The sequence below is a fragment of the Parambassis ranga genome, chromosome 13 (genome assembly GCF_900634625.1).
Source record: "Parambassis ranga chromosome 13, fParRan2.1, whole genome shotgun sequence".
In the NCBI taxonomy this organism is placed as follows: domain Eukaryota; kingdom Metazoa; phylum Chordata; class Actinopteri; family Ambassidae; genus Parambassis; species Parambassis ranga.
The window spans coordinates 14,505,609-14,522,889 of record NC_041033.1 but is presented as its reverse complement, the minus strand read 5'-3'; the positions used below and the strand labels follow the sequence as shown (position 1 = coordinate 14,522,889).

Sequence of the window (17,281 nt, the reverse complement as noted above, 5' to 3'; positions counted from 1 at the left end):
CAAACTCCTGGCTCCTGGACTCTGAATCTTCTCTCACATGACGAATAAACTCCACCTCACAATGTGCTGATTATTTTTGGGGGGCTTTTCATAAACGTTTCTAGCATCTGCTGACCTAATAAAAAAATAGCGCTTGTTTTTCCGTTTTCTCGCTAGTTCCTGAGTGGGCGGAACTATTTTTTCTACCAACCAATCAAAAGGAAGCATTTGCCGATATAACCAATACGAACCACGCGTAGGTGAACTCGTGTGATTGACACATTCTTCAACAAACCAAAGGTAATAATGAAATAAACCGACATAGGTGAGTTCTCTCAAAGTGGATTTAGTGGATCCGTGGATTTAATACAGTGACTGAAAGATATCAATGGTTCTTTTTGCGCCACAGTACAAAACACAAACTGTTAAAACAACTATAATATATGGTATTTTATTTCAGTTAAGAAATTGACAAGAACTCCATCATTCAACATATTAAAACATTTGTGCCATCAGTGTAAGTTCACATGACGGCTCCTTAAAATAAATACTTTTAAGAGGAACTAATACAGACAGAATATGTGAGGCTCAAACCACACAGACAACAAATTATCCAAATGTCCAAGAGACAAAAAGGGTCGGAAAAAATTCCCAAAGTCAAACCCCGACTCTCCAAACGAAACATGTTTGTATAAAACAGTTAAGTATTTTTAAAAATACAGAATCTTACAAAAAGTTTTTTTTTTTAATCTTCTCACTTCTTTAAATCACTGTAAAATATCAGCTGGTATTATGACAGGAAATCAGGACTTAATAAAAAGACAGAATGTGCTTCTGCATTTTTACATTAGTATTCACATACATCATGAGTGAACCGTCCTCCACCCCTCTGATGATCGTGCTGTGTTGGAGACAGGTGTATAAGCGCGGGGCTGCTCCTTTTTTTTCGAGCTGCAGATAGACACTGGTGGCCATGGTAACAAGAAAGGTGCAGTCAGTCCTGCAACACCTACACATGTGCAGGGACCATTAAAAGCCTCCGTACTCCATCCGCGCCCAGGCTACGTATTAACACACTTCACAGCTGAGTGTTCATTGTCCTTATATCACCAACAACGTTCACATTTTCTGTATATAAAAAGCAAAAGAAAACAAAACTTAAAAAACTATTCTTTCTTACAATTTGTCAACTTTCAAATGGTCAAAAAAAGGAGACAGAATAGCCATTAACAGGAGAGGATTTCAAGAATACAGGTTACAGTACAAAAAAAGTGATCCAGGTGGTCGCACATGAAGCATGCATGTGTTTATTTTTGCCCTGCTCACCCTTTAAAACCCTCATGCGAAGACATACTGTATAAAAAGGCCACATGGCTTTTCCTTCACTAGTAAATGCAAGTTTACTCTGACAACTGGCCTCTTTGTCTGCTCTGCTCATTTGAAGACCGGCAAAAGGTGCTTTGTTTTGTTTTTCATCTTACTGTTTGACTCCACAAAAGATTTTTGAAGGTACATTGCTTCTGAAGCTATTTGCATCCGGGTTGAGCTACGAATAAACACAAGACAGTTCCTGTGATGGGAAGATGTTGGTCGATGCATGAAATTAACTTAACTGTTCACCATTTTCTGGGTGGTGAACAGTTTGCAGGACTTTTCTGTATTAGCTAAAAGAAAAAGGTCAGATAGTTCCTTAGCAAGTTAGCCCAGCACAGCAGTAACAGTGGAAGTCAGATAAAAGTTTGCAGGGTTCCCACAACAAACTGCTAAAAGAGATGGATAAATCCAGTGGTTTCTGAAAACTGCTTTAGGAAATCCAGCTGCTGCCATCTTATCAGCACCAGACCCCGCCTCACTCATGGCTGATCAAATAAGGGGCAAAGTGGTGGTATGCTAAGCTAACTGGCTGCTAGTGTAAAAACAGATTAGTATTGATCATCTCGTCTGAACTCTCAGCGATCCTATCTACCAAAAATAATGAGCTATTCCATTAAAACATGAATATTATAATTATTCGATTGTTTGTGTGTGTGTACACAAACCTGGCGAGTAGTTCATACCAGGGGCTGTGTGTTTGTTAAAGGATTAGTGTGTATGAGCATGTAAACAAAAGGCAGTTGGGCTTGAGCGTGAGTCTGCTGAGCTCCCTCGTCTTCAGATCACCCCCAGAATAAAGCAGGATGTATCTACACAGCTTCTAACAATCTCTCATTCTACTCTAAGTGCAGCGGCTCGGTTAAGCCTCTTATTATTATTATATCTTTTACATAATCTTTAACGTCTGTACTGTGGAAACAACAAACAAAAGTATAACTTAAGATAAACTCTCTAGGCACTGTTTGATTTCCAAGGCTTTTTGTTGTAGACTGTGATAAAAGGTCAACAAAAGGATAGAAAAAAAAGAAAACAACATAATAAAAAGAAACAGCAGAGAGTGATGGTTGTGCAGACCAAACACTTTCTCCTCTGTGTCCTCAAGGTCCTCGAATTTAGCTCACACAGCCAAACAGACTCACTTTAAGCTCTGTGGTGGAGAGGCTGCAAGGGCAGAGAGTCTAAAGGGTCAAATATGACGGTTTTCAGTTTCAGTCTATAACCCATCTTCCTCCTTCATTAACAGAAAACAAAAGTTGTATCTTAAGCCATTATCTTCTGGGGAATCTCTATAGAAGCCTTGATGAAGATGCAGTTGTCTCGGATGTAGTTTCTCTTCTTGATCTCCTCATGTGAGATGAACTTGGGGTAGCCGAAGCCCAGGGTGCTCTCGTCCAGCGAGTTGCGGCCGCTGGAGGGTTTCTGGAAGTTCTTCCAGTTGGGGTCGGGGTTGAAGGTCTCGGTGATGTGCTGGGGTTTGGAGAGCGATGGGTCACTCTGGTCCAGGATGGAGAATGTCACCTTGTAGGAGAAGGGCCACTCTAGCAGGTTGTCATACTCGCCGGGCAGCACCCGTATATAGACGGAGAGGTGCGAGCCCTCCCCGCTGCCATTACCGTTCAGGAAGGCCGACACCTGCAGCTTGTAACCGTAGCGGTGAGTGTAGAACGGCGGGCTGAAGAACTCGTGGTTGCTTCTGAGTTTGGCCTCCTGAAGTTTGCGGGAGTAGTCGTTGAGTTTCCAGATGAGGATGCCGTCATGGCTGACGGACAGCTCCTCCATCTCTCTTCGCAGTTCCAGGATCTCCTGCCGCTGGCGACCCACAAGATTACACATCATGGTCAGGTGGGACTTAGTGGTGTCCTCCAGGTGACGGCCGATGGCCAGTTTAGGGCACTGCAGAGATGCAGAAGACATTAATTATGAATAAAAGTACATTGAAAACTTAAAAAAAAACACTCATGATATATGATAAGAAAACAGCTTGTATAAATGGAAAAATATCTATTAACATAAAAACATGAACAGTCCATCATAAGTGATTTGTCCAGATGGCATAGTTTGAACATATGATCTCTTACAAGTGTGAATCAGTAAAATAAACAAAGAATATGAATAGTGTGAAATCAGAGGTTTGTCATTCTGCTGTTGTGGAAACGTGTTCTGCCCGTCATCAGGACATCTGTAAACATTACACATCAAGCGTTCCAGATGCTCTCTAAGTCTTAGCCAGCAGCACAGAGTTTGATCCTCATCTGTCCTCCTTGAGCATGTCCGCATTTCCACAAATTGATGCAAGCTTTATAAATAGACAGAAATGTGCTGTGTCGCTGTCATTAAAAAAAAAACAGACCCCGCAGCCGCAGCACTGTGTGTTTGTAAATAGAAAAATCACTACAGTGACCAAAGAGAAGACAGAACACACATACATCAATAGTACTGTTAACATAGAGTGACTCCTCCAGAGACCGGATCGATCTCGTCAGGTTAAACAAACCAGCTCTCACCCTGTGTTTGCAGCCGGCATCTTTGAAGGGGCAGAGGACGAGCGCGCTGCCGCAGTTGTCCTTCACGTGGTTAGCCAGGTCCTCCCGGGCGATGTTGGGTGTGCCGCACTGGTTCGGGCACTGGACAGGGAAGCGGGGACAGTGATACTGGTGGTTCTGTGGAGGACAGCGTGAGTGATCAGGACACAGACGGCACAGAGGGGAGCACATGGTTTAAGAATGATGATGATGATGATGCATTTGTTTTCTTATTTCAAATTAAAAGTCATTGGTTATAAGACCATGGGCTGAAAAAAAGAGGTCACTGTAGGTGTGATCTGTCATCTTTTCTTGATTTATTATTTAAAATGTTAAAACAAAAGGTTAAATCTTGATAGTATGTCCTATTTTATTTAACCACCAGTCCAATACCCACAAGTATATATTCTATAACAACATAAAACAGGAATATCTTCATTTTTTCATATTATTTGGATTTTTTTTGTCAAAAATTGGTTGAAAATGTATTTTTCTATCTAAATAAAAAATGTAATGCTACAGGAGCTGATAGAAAACAGCTCTTGTGTGTTCTATGACCAAGATTAGGTTTCCACATCTTGGCCCAGAGTGTGGGGGATGGGCAGAGTCGTACAAAGTAATCGGCCTCTGGCCAGATGTGTGCAGAGGCAGGTGCTTTCATATAGAAGCCCAGCAGCTCACACTAACATCCAGCTGTCACCCGCCGGAGACACCATGAATGGAAACTTCACCAGGCTGTGTGTGTGTGTGCCACACGGAGTACAAACAACACAACGCGAAGAATTTAAACAGACCTGGATTGTGTCGAAGACGAACTCTTTGCCACAGTACTTGCAGGGCTGCGTGCGTTTGGGACACTCGGCCATGCTGTGCTGAGAAAGCAGACGACGCATCATCCTGGCACCGCACTTGTTCTCACAGTAAACGCTCTCCTGAGGACACACGCCCTGGTGGTTCTACAGCAGAAAGAAAAGAGGTTACACTCATACCATGATATGAGCATCTGTGCTAATATAGATATAGATATATATATAGAAATAGATCTCACTCATGTAGAAGCACTGCCACTCAAAGCAGATATTAAATACTCATACTCTATGTTTGTAGGTTGTAAAGGTCATTTTAATATGGTGTTATATACAAGTGACTCACGTTTGGAGTCAGCATACAACCAAATATAGTTTATTGCCAGATTACACTGAATCCATCAGGTGTGGGTCCTGCATGAATCTGGGCGAAGACATAATGTCAGTGTAAAGGTGGATTAATGTCCATGTGACTGTGTTCAGAGGGGAGAGCAGGGTAAACAGAGGAGGGGCAGCTGGCAGGACTGACAGAGGTGTCAGTGAGAAGGCTGAGGGGAAACACCTTCAGCAGTCAAAGGCTCTGCTAACACACATGGTATTTTAAACAGGCTCTGAAGGTGCTGACGTATTTTTTCCTACTCCTTTACACAAAGATGTCTTTCATATAATATATAAGAAAATCATGAGTCGTCACTCTGGTTTGTTTATGGCAAAATATGTGTGTGTGTGTAGGGGGGTGTTAAAACAGGTTTGGGAGGTGTTACCTCGTAGGCTTCCCCGGTGAACTCGCTGCCACAGAACTCACACTTGACCTTGCGCTTGGGGCAGTCATGCTGCAGGTGGTCGGGCAGGTCGCGGCGCGTCAGCTTGACGGAGCAGCGGTTGGGGCAGGATATCACATTGAAGGGGCAGGTGGAGAAGTGGCCCTGTAGGGGGGGGGAGACACAGCGACATGTGACGTCAGACACGTGAGCCTAAGGTGAGGGGTAGAGTGAGAGGCATGACAGAACGGATTCTTCTTGCCTGCAGCTGCTTCATCTGGCCCGTCCAGCGGCAGCCCTCTTCACTGTGGATGCAGCGGATGGGCAACGCCAGGATCTGCTGCTCCAGCTCTGGGTCTGGGTAGATCTGAAGAAGAGGGGGAAGAAACTGTCTCAGACATCTTCAGATAAAGTGAGAATATTTGATGCAACTGAGATTGGTGTGAGCAGATAAAGGGTGTGGAAGAAGACATGACATTAGGCAAAAAAAGGCAAAAGGCAGAATATTTAGCTTGAGGCAGAAACTGCAGCACAGTGATTCAGCCGCAGCAGTGATAATGAGTAAGTTTATGGGTTTAAAGGACCTCAGAGAGACTGACAGACAGACTGAGAGAGAGCAGAGGAAAAGATTTATTTATCCTGGGTCATTGAGCGATAGGGATGAGTCAGTTTTCTGCCCAAACACCCCAAATCCTTTCCTACAGTTTGCTGTCCTGAGGATTTACAGCTCTGCTCAGCGTCTCCACTCCCCACCCCCCACCCCCATGCTGTCACACGAGCGGAGCACTGGTCAAACAAGAAAAGCCACTTCCTCAAAATGTCACAACAGCCCTCTAAACAAATAACAGCCCTCTAACAGCCTGACCACGCTCTCACGTGCCTCTGCACAGAAACATGGGAGCTGCTGCAGCCCAGTTAAAGATTAATCTGGAAAAACATGCATGATAATAAAACTCAGTCATCGGTTATAGTTATGTTTTGTTATGAGCTCCGACCAGAGTAGCACACAAGTATATTAAGGTATAGCAGAGAAGTGAGGCACTCTAGATGCCGTTTTGCTGCCATAATCACATTCTCAGTGGAGAAACAAAGAGAGGGAAAAAAAAATCCTCTAACGCGAGCAGAAACACTCTCTCATTGTTCCAGTCTTGGAATCTGCAGGGGGGACGGCAATAATGACCTTTTAATAACTTAGTCCCAGGCAGATCAGGGGGGTTAAGCTCTCTGGAGCTCCAACTTGGGGGTTTATTCTGTCTGCTGTAGCAATTGTTGGCTCGGCACCACCTCCACTACTACAGTGGCAGGAGCAGCACAATCCTCTAATGACTGCAACACTGTTATTCTGCAGGGCTGTGTTGCTGCATGTTTGCTTGGGAGGACACTGTGCAGTGATCCTGACAGGAGACCACCAAGATGGGCTAATTTGCAAGCAACTAGGAGACTTGGTAAATAACAACGTCTGACAGGTGTGCCATAAGCACATCCTTCCCATGGGGAGTCCCTGCTATTACAGGCGCCTCTGTTGCTCTCAGCACGGCGGGCAGACCTGCACTGATCCTGCTCCGGTCCTGGGTTAACCACCAAACCTACATGTTTCACTGTTGCTGGCCCTTTAACTAGTTCATCCTATTCCTTGCAGTGCAGAAATACTGGAGCATTAATGGAATACTTTGTCTTATTGAATTTGCAGCGCCTGACTCAGCAGCAGGTCACTGCTTCAGTGTGTTGTTGCTAAAGCTAACAGCATGCTTGTAGCTGCATGTGCTGCAGTCTCTCGCTCACAGAGACATCCGCTGTCTGAGTGCAGCTATGATTATGATGGTTATTATAATGGGTTTGATAAATTAGCCTCTGTGGAGAAATGGAACCTCCTGACTCTGGATTAAAACAGGGATTACCGTCTTTATATTTCTGGTTTAATTCACCACCCTGCAGCAGCTTCTCTAACTATTTGCCTCTCATGCTAACTATAGCTTGATCTAATGTGGCTGCTTATTTCCTTCCTGATTTGCATGTTTCCTGGTTAGACCGGTACAACTACATTTATTTACATTTTGCAGCACCTGTAAAATGATTTTATGCAAAAATCGTTTCAATTTTTTTATTCATGTTTATTACCTAGTTAGTGTTTATATATGCGCTCTTCGCTGATTTACAATCTTATTTTATGTTCTACTTTAAATTGCTCTGGTAGGCTATTGTCATTATTTAATGACTGTAGTCCAATTGGCAAGTATTAAATTACTGTATTTTCTAATAATATAAGCATATATCTTCTATGCACGAAATATGCTAAAATCAGGTTTAATTAGCACATTTGTGAATGCTAAACTCAATATGAGGACATGATACAAGTTACAACAGCTTGTGAGTACTGTCCCTTTGTGTCTGTTTGTTTACTTTCACCTAAGCCTTTAGTTTAGGATGAGCAGAGAAAAAGAGTGTGCTGTGTGTCGGTGGTACCTTGGCATAGTCTAATGGCAGCTGATCCTCTGGACACTTGAAGACGCCCTCACTGCAACAAAACAGAAGAAAAGTTTTCGTTATGACCAGAATCAAAATCAGAGAGGACAAAACAAGTTCAAGACAAACAGTCAGATATTTTTAAACCGCTGCCCCTCAGCCGGAGCTGCAGGGCTGAACTCTGACGGTCTGTGAGAGCAGCGCTGTGCTGCCCTCAGTTTTACTCATCTCTTCAAACACACTCCTAATATGAGAGGCTCTGTGACTCATCGCACCAACACACACTCACACACACAATAGAGTCAGATCTGTGAGCCGCTGACTTTAATGACATGGGCTCTGTTATCTTCTCCCCCCTCAGAGGACACGTCTGCACAGATTTATATGACCTCAGCAGAAAAAGTAGAAACTTATTTTTGCTGTTTCTCTACAATTCACTGTTTAATTTTCTTGCCTTTGTATCACAGTGTACACAACCAGACTCCACAGTCCTCCATTTTTCTCAGAGTAAAAGTTGCCTTCATGCTGGAGGCTCTTCCTCGGGAAAAAACACAGGACTTTTTGCTGATCTGCTTCTTTCTGTTCTATTCTGCACTTTTCTCCTGGAGTAGTTGAACCCAAAATAAAACCTGAACTCTTGTTTTACTACAAGCTCCCTCCTTGTGCTGTTTTTGTGGCGCCACAGAAGAAGAAGAGGAGTGCCCGCCAGCCTGTTTTAAAGGGCCAGAATGAGCGAGCGCCACGGCTCATTAGGGGCAGAGCAGCGCCGATCATCCCGAGCCTGATGTCATCATGAAATATTCACATGTGTGAATAATGGAGGCAGCAGACGCTAGTGTGTGGTATTGTGAGGTGCACAGCTGCACACCCAGACACTTAAGGGTTAATATATAAAAAAACAACACATAGAAGGAAATCAGTGGCTTATCTCTGTATGACTATGTCTCCAGCCTTTGACAGGCAAAGATGTCCTCTCAGCCCTAACAGGCTGCACTGACTCCTCAACATCTCACAAGAAGCTCCACAGACAACCAGTCACAGGGACATGTTTTGTTCACAGTCAACAGCCCTGAGGCTTGATCTGACCTCCTGTCCTAAGAGACCTACCCAACCACAACCCCCGACCATGCCCTAAATTATGCTTAACCTAATTAAGGGCACAACAGTGTGCAAACGCTCAGCGTTTGCCTTTCAGTGCTTTAATTTGGTCGGCGACGTCACCTGACTGCAGCTCTCAGAGGCACAGGAGCATGTGACAGGATGGGAGTGCATGTGCGCTTCGCCCCCCGTCTACCCAGCTGCTGCGAGCTGAGGCTGGGGGGGGCAGCAGCAGAGGTTAGGGCTGAGAGGGAAGGAGGGGTGATGAAAAGGGGGATGGGGGGGTGGAGAAGGGAGGTTAATGCATGACGAGACAGCAGTAATTCTCCTCCATTAGGGTCAGTGTGTCAGCAGGGAGCTGGAGACCAACTAACGAGCCACAGCGGGCTGTAAAAGAGGGTCAATCGATTACAGTCCCGCAGAGCTCCGTCAGCATCTCATGTACGGTGTGAAATCATTTACAGTAATCTTCACCATCACTGAGGAATCAGCACAGAGAGAGCGCTGCCTGTCCCACAACCATACAGCAAGAGGAGATGGGAGGCGACAGGCTTTCCACTCTGGACAGCGGTGATGTAGGCACAGTTCAGGGGACACAGCCAGAGGCCCCGTCCAGCTCGGGCCCTGCATCTGACACACAGAGAGGCAGACAAGCGAAAAGAGCCTAGTCACAGACTGTCAGGATAATTCCTTCCACGGTCACAGAGGAGTTCCCGCAGCCACGCATTCATGAGTTCAGCCCCGCTAGTGATAATACCGCTCCACTCTCTCGGTCACTCGTGAGTCTCACTGGGCTGCCGCTTTGTGACAGCACATTAGCAATGAAAGGTAAAGGCCGATGTGGAACTCAGTTCAAGTTCAATTCCATCCATCCTCTCTGCCGAACAATCTCTCTGAGCAGTGAGGAATAACTAAAGCATTACTATTCTGTTGCTCAGTTACTTTTATTAACTATGGCAAAAATATGGCATGGCTGTAGACCACTGGTCCTCTAAGAGTGTGTTAAGGTAGATTTTCTCTTTCAGTTAACCATGTGTGGAAGTTTAGCAAGTGGAAGACTTTGCTTCATAAGCTAATGTTAGCTAACAGTCAATCCAAAGCTGAGGAACAATGTAAACATTAGCCGACGTGGTAGCTAAAGTGTTTGTTAGCACTGTCACTGTGAGAGTGTTAGCCAGCTCATGTTTGCATTTAGCTTGTGAAGTAAACACTGTGCGCTGTGTAAACATCAAGGACCGATACTGTGTGATACTGTTAAAAAGCTAACATGCTAAACTAAGCAATAAATAGTCTGGGAAGCTCGTGTTAGCAAGAACTGCTAGCAAGACTGTTGTTTGAATTTTTTTTGGTAGTTTTCACTGCGTTATATAAGATTCAGACTAAAAATATCATCATTCAGCAAAAAAAGTGTTACACAAAGCCCAGTGGGAAACTGCTTTGTGTGCATCTGTGCACGTGGAAACGCGCCTTACAAACCTCTGTTACAAACAAGTTTGTCATTGATGTGTGTATGTGTGTGTGTGTCCTTTGACCACAGTTCACAGTGCAGTCAATGAACATCCAGGGTTAAACACTGATAAACATGGCTTCAGCAGCGTGTTAGGATGTCACAGGGGAGCCGCTTAAGACCAGATCACACACACACACACACACACACACACAATAAAACACAACCACCTCATTAAAATTTCATCACCTCCTTATGTCCGTCTGGCTGCTGCTGCAGCAGAGATGATCATTTTCAAATCACCTCAAATTTACTGCTAGACAATATCATCACACTGCGTTAGCCTGCAGAAAAACCCATTCACCCCTCAGGTGAACTGCCTTGGACCCTAAATCCCTCTCCTCACTAATTGCCCTCTCTCTCTCTCTCTCTCTCTCTCTCTCTCACTCCCCCCATCCTCAAATCTTCTTTCGGCACAGATTAAACAGGCGTCCATTCACCCCACTGATACCGTGAGGACAGCCGTCACAACATGCTTTGTCACTCTGCACGCAGCTCCTGACAGGCAGACGGTGAGGAGTACAAATCCCTCAGGTTTAATCTCACCGGTGCAGAGGACAGCGGACAGGGACCAGGCTGCAAGGCCACACACAGAGAGGGATATGTGGGTGATGGCCTGCCACACAAAAACCAGAGTAACCTTGAAACCTGCTCCGTATTGACTAACAGAGAAACAACCTAAACAACCAGCTCTGTGTTTGCCTTCACTTCGGGCAGGGGTGTGGAGAGGCACTAAACTAAATCCAACTAAAACACAAGAGCTCTGAGGAGCACGAGTCTGTGGCACATTAACTCAGATCGCATCAGGAGCGCTGACTGAGCTGCACACTTATCTCCCAGGTCAGCTAAACCCATTTGTTTTTTCAAGTTATAACCAGCATACATAAAGAAAACCTGAAGTTCCAGCAGAGCCCTCTGTGCAGGCTTTGAGTCTCACAGCTGAAAGCTAACTCCACGCTTCCTCTCAGGAAGTCGAGAGAAAACAGGTCGTTTGTTTTATCTGAGATACAGTTACTGTAATCCTCTAAATCCACCTGGGTTATGTGTGGAAGGAGTCAGGACGTCCTCTCCTGAGCCTCCAGAGTTCACAGACAGAGTGTGTGATGCTTAATAAGCTCACAGTTATGAAGGCAGGTCCATATTTTCATCATATAATAGAGAGAAATCAATCAGCATCATAATTATGATATATGTCTATATGCTTGATTATACCTTGAGTTCAGCCATGACTCTGCTGTTTGCACAGAGCAGCTGGTCTTTACATTGCAGCGAAAGCCAAGCCCTCATTGGCTAAAAATGAACACGCAGCTGGAGTTTAGAGGGTTAATTGATTTAACTAAATGATGTTAAAATGTAAACAACCATACTGTGTCCTCGGTCCTGTCGGTTTTCTGTGCAGCCTCTCGCCTAATGCTCATAATACACTCAGTGCGTGGTATATTTGGACATAAATGGCATTAAGTACAAAGAGAGGAGGAGTCAGTGAACTATGGTGTGTCTTTGGACAGCTACCATCACTTTAATTACGGAAACTTCACAAAGAGCTGAAGCTAAATGTTTTTCCAGAGCTTTCATGCTTTGTTTTGATCTTTTTTTTTCAGCTGTCTGCCCACAGACCACACTTTGTTTTCACTTCTTCTGAATTAGAGCGGCTCAAAGACGGCGTCTCTGCTGCACTACATTGTTAATATCAGCCATATTTAAAACCGACATCCTTCCATACACTCACACAGCAGTCTGCCCTTCACCCTCACAACTAGCTGAAATAATGCCCACTCAGATGTCCCACTCTGCAAACACACTTTAGTGACAGCGCTTCCACCTGGGTGCCGCCTCCACCTGTGGAACCTGATAAGACTTGGCCCACGGCTCATCTGGCTTCCAGCCCAGCTCTCTGCGGTAGGGGGAGGAGCAGCTCCTGCTTTCACAGAGTGTGATGACACACCTGCCCACAGGTGGATCAACGGCTGCTTCACAGGCTTCCTGTGTGGGACATCCACTCAGAATATCGCTGCGACAGCTCCATGTGTGGGATTTAATACCTACAAGATAAGCTGTCAATACATGCTGGAGATTATATGTGGTATAAACCCTCTGACGCTTCTGACACTGCCTCCAACTGAAGGGCAGATCTAATGTCTATTAGCATGCCTAGCTTAGCCTGGAGGCAGAGATTAGATTTATAGAATCTGACACTGAACAAAGCCTGCTGGGTAGTTCTTCCAATATTATTACCTTAAACATGTTTAGACACATGAGTGACGGAACAGGTCGAACATCTGAGAAACCCAAAAGGACAAGAACAGTCTCTTCCTTGTGCTCCTGGTTACCTGCTTTAATTTCAAACCAGGCTTTGAATCGACCACAATGTGAACACACATTACAATCCAGATTAACCCCATCTGTAACAAGCTTCTCTGACATTTTTTGGGAACAGTGGTTGAGGAGCATTCCCAAAAACAGAACCACCAGTTACCTATTCAGCAATCATTGTAACACCGCCTTAAAAGTTAGACTGCTACTGTTGTTTCCTGGTCAGTAAATCAGTCCATTATGTCCAAAAGATCATTTTTAGGGTCAAAAATTAAAACATTTTAATGTTAAAAATAAAATCTAAAGTCTGTATGTTCCTTCTCTTAATGTTAGAAAACCACATATTTGGGAATTAACTACTGTTGTGATGTTGCTGGGCCAACTTCAGCAGCCTTCACTTTAAATTTTTAACCCTCACAAGGACCCTGGTATCATCTAACTTCCTGTAATTTCATATACACACTGGTCCCCCCAATATACTATATATAACACTCCTGAGTAGATATGAGCTGTTAATTCTAGGCTGGTGCAAACAGGACGTTGCTTCCTTTAAAACCATCGTCACGGTCTGTGTTGAGCAGGTGTCAGCAGCCTGAAGCATGCATGCCAGTTCAGAATATGACACCTGTAAAATCTTCTCTGACTTCCACTGCCGGTCACTAACAGCCACTGGCAGCTGGTTCACAGGAAGTAACAATGGCTGACAGCGTGCGGGTCACGCTCATCAGCAGCACTGAAATAAATTACACCTGACTCCGTGTCAGAACAACAGGTGGAGAATTAAACTGTTTCTAAAGTTTGGTTGCACATATGGATGTTGTAGTAGATGTTTAGCTCCCATCTTGTCCACAGAATGACTGTTTCTGCTGTGTTGCTTTGCCAAAGCTGAAAAAAATGATGCAAGTGAAAGAAAGGCACTACTACTACAGAGTGTGTGTGTGTGTATGTGTGGGTGGATGCCTGGCCTCCTTTCCTGGCTTCATCTCCTGGATCCCCATGTAACACACCAAATGTGGACAAAAACCTAAAAAAGCCATCAGAGAGCTGGTTTTACTACGAGCCACACTGACACACAGCCCGACTCAGCACATTCACACACTGCCGGACTCTGTTTGATGAGACGCCTCTCTGCCCGCTGCGGATCAGGACACCTGAGGCCGCCGTCCCTGCTCATGGCGTCACTGCTTATGTAATGATACTCACTTCTCGCCGCGGCTCACTTCACTGTGCTGACAGCCATCTGTGAGCACATTCACACAGCTATGAAGCATCCAAAGGTTAACAAAAATCTCAGTTTGTTTTGGCTTTAATGTCAGCTTTGCAGTGGCACCGGCACCTGATGAAGACCAAGTGTACTGTGCGCCCATACTTAAAGGGCTGAGAGTATTTAAAATCTGACCTGAAAATTACCTGGATATTTTCTGGGATTGCTCATTTATTGCTTAAAACCTGCACATAATCCCGGATTATCTAAGGACTCGAAGAAGGCCTGCTAGGAGCAGGCGTGTGGAGATTGTTCCTTTTTCTTATATAATGACCAAATCTCAAAACTATGACATTACATTAACTTTTAATCCAGGAAATTATATTATTATAATGTCCACATTATTGCATTTGTAAAATCATGAATCCATACATGAAGGTTTGTCAAATAATCTCATCATTTTATTGGTTCATAAAAGCAGATGGACAGAAATATTCACTTCAAGAGGTGAAATCAGATGGTCGGCTTAACTTTATGATTTTATAATTAGGCGTGGATGACTCATCACGCCGCCAGCGGTGCAGTTTAGGCGCCCAGCCATCATAGCAAACTGTGGAGGGAAAAGACACCTGCCAGAGGAAGGGCTGGCTTCAAAAAACGAGCAAGAGGTGAGGAAGGAAGGAAGGATGGATGAATGGATGGATAAATGAGGAGGAGGAGCGGCCATCTGCATGCTAAAGGCAAGCCTGTGAGATGCTATAATCCATACTTAAGTGTATGAGGAGGGGAGACAGTGCTCACGAAGAGTTATAATCCCTCTTGTACTGTCTCCTTCCATCAGCGTGATCGAGCTTTGACATGCAGTCTTTATCATAGAGGGCAGGTTATAACAGGGATTATAATCCAACTCCTCCAGTTTGTTTCTTCTATATGAATTTATGAACTCAGACTTCCTCCCAGCTTGATATCATGACATCAGAGGTTGTTAAATGTTTTGGGAAAAAATTCTGGTATGAGTAAGAGATGAACAGACTGATAGCACCGTCACGTCAGCTTTAACATGCTGCTGAAGCAGGCCGTGAGTTTTTATATTTTTGGAAACACATTTGTGTTTTACTGAGTTTAGATGGCTCTCTCATGTCTGTAGCAACTATTTAGCTTAGCTTAGCTTAGCATAAGACTACTGCTAGACTGCGCTTTACAACAAAAACAGTATATAGACTCAAAAACTAATGTTTTTGCAGATGCTAGTTTGGCACAAAGATTGGTAACAACTGTTGTAAAGGTTCAACAATAAGCCTGCTGTGCAGTCTCATGGGGGGCTGGAGCCTATCCCAGCTATCTACAGGTGAGAGGCGGGGTACACCCTGGACAGGTCACCAGTTCATCACAGGGCAACATACAGACAGACACCATTCACACTCACACCTACGGGCAAGTTAGATTGACCAATTAAGCAAGCCAGAGGACCCGGAGGCAGGCACAGGGAGAACCTTCTTGGCGACAGTGCAGTGGCAGTACAGTGCTAACCACTGCACCACCATAGGACAAAATACCCAACAAATCCAAGCAAAGCCTTTGCCCCTGTATATAGTCAGCTGCAACCTTATATTTATTGTACTAGCCTGAGTGTGGCATCAGTCTTCTCATCCACCTCCTGACAAAAAATCCAATAAACCAATATCTCAAAATGTTAAACTACTAAATGCTTAAAAATCATATGGATTTGCTCTCAGTTTGCTGTGTTTGCTTTATTCTGCTGTGCCTGGCAGGCAAGCAAACAAATAAAACAACAAATATAACAGGATGCTGTAGGATCTTTTGCTTTCCTGGTCGATTTCACACAACACCCCCCCCCCCCTCCCTTCCAGATTATATGCTGTATGCAGGGAGGTGGAGGAAAATCAATCCACTTTCATTAACTGCTGCTGATCTGGGTGCAGGGTGGGGGGTTGAGAGAGAAAAGTCCCATCAATTGTACCAGGAGCTGAGCTCATGCATGCATGAGTGCAGTCTCCCTCACCCACGCAGTACACAGCAAAAAGAGAGAGAGCAAGAGAGAGAGAGACCACCATAACAGAGGCGTTTCCACACAAACGAGGGTCCGCTCTGCCTACATGAAAGGAAAGGAGAGCTTGAAAGGAGACGCTTTACGTTTGATCCGGCTGAAGGGCGGTTTGTGGAGGGGCGGGGTGGGTGGAGGACTGCATCTGGAGATCAATGAAAGTCCTGAGCTTCACCATGTCGCACATGTGAGAAGGACCCACTGCTCCGTGAGAAGCACTAAAAAAAGCTGCTGTCAAAGGTCGCAATAGGTGTGAAACACCTCACTTTCCATTCACTGCCCACTGTCACACAGCGCTGTGAAGAACCAAACAGAGAAAGAGAGCAATCTGTTATTCAGCAACAAATGGAAGCAGTTACATGCTATATATGTGTCTCCAGGCGTGTGTGAATCTTAGCTGTTTTAATCACAGATGGCTGCTCTAATTTTAGCTCAGCTTCACAAGGCAGATATCTGCTCAAAACAGCGATCTGCAAGCGATGGCGGCAGCGGCTGGCTTCGAGGAGCTGCGGCGCTGCTGCCATGCTGATCTCATGGAAAGGCCCGCGCTGGACGGAGGGACCCTGAGACTAAGCCAGATCACTGCCTGTCCCGGCGAAAGACGAGCTGCCTGCTAACTGTATGCATATGGCGTTGGAGAAAGAGCAACAGACAGAGATGCCTCATGTTTTCCTTCAAACAGCATTAATGAATCAGCTATTGGTGTCACAATCATCGAGAAGCACAGCATGAAATCGCAGCGCTAATGCAGATTAAGTGTGGAAGCAGCAGCGCGCTTCCAGCAATTGTACAAGCTGTCTGTCAAAATAAGGGAAGAGGGGATGCGACGCATTTTCAATCTGTGAGTGGAGAAAAAACAAAAACATGATCATGTGAGGACGTGTGAAGTAATTCTGTTTACACAACTCTCACCCACAAGCTATAAACTGTGGCTATACATGCTACATCTGAGGAACTTAGCTTAGCATCAAGCCTGCTAAGGGAGGAAACAGCTAGCCTGTTTCACCTTTCTGTCTGTTAAGGTAGGGTAGGAGATTTCGTTCTGATGCACTTTTTGTTAAATTAGTGTAACTTCTCATTACAATCTGATAGCAACCACTTAGTTCGGCAGTTTCGCATTAAAATGAAGAATATTAATCATCTGTGGAAGCTATAAAACGCTAAAAACATCAGCCAATCCTCCAGGACG

General features: G+C 44.7%; 1 protein-coding gene across 1 annotated transcript in view; it reads right to left on the bottom strand.

Moving 5' to 3' along the window:
- Positions 1-920: 920 nt before the first annotated feature.
- traf4a (tnf receptor-associated factor 4a) overlaps positions 921-17,281 on the bottom strand; it is a 28,034-nt gene continuing 11,673 nt past the window's right edge. Inside the window, exons 2-7 of the mRNA XM_028420433.1 lie at positions 7,906-7,957; positions 5,705-5,809; positions 5,446-5,607; positions 4,670-4,831; positions 3,858-4,013; positions 921-3,246 (exon numbers count right to left, since the gene is read on the bottom strand). Coding sequence (XP_028276234.1) covers positions 2,614-3,246; positions 3,858-4,013; positions 4,670-4,831; positions 5,446-5,607; positions 5,705-5,809; positions 7,906-7,957 — 1,270 coding nt within the window. The 3' untranslated portion in view covers positions 921-2,613. The remainder of the gene's footprint in view (positions 3,247-3,857; positions 4,014-4,669; positions 4,832-5,445; positions 5,608-5,704; positions 5,810-7,905; positions 7,958-17,281) is intronic.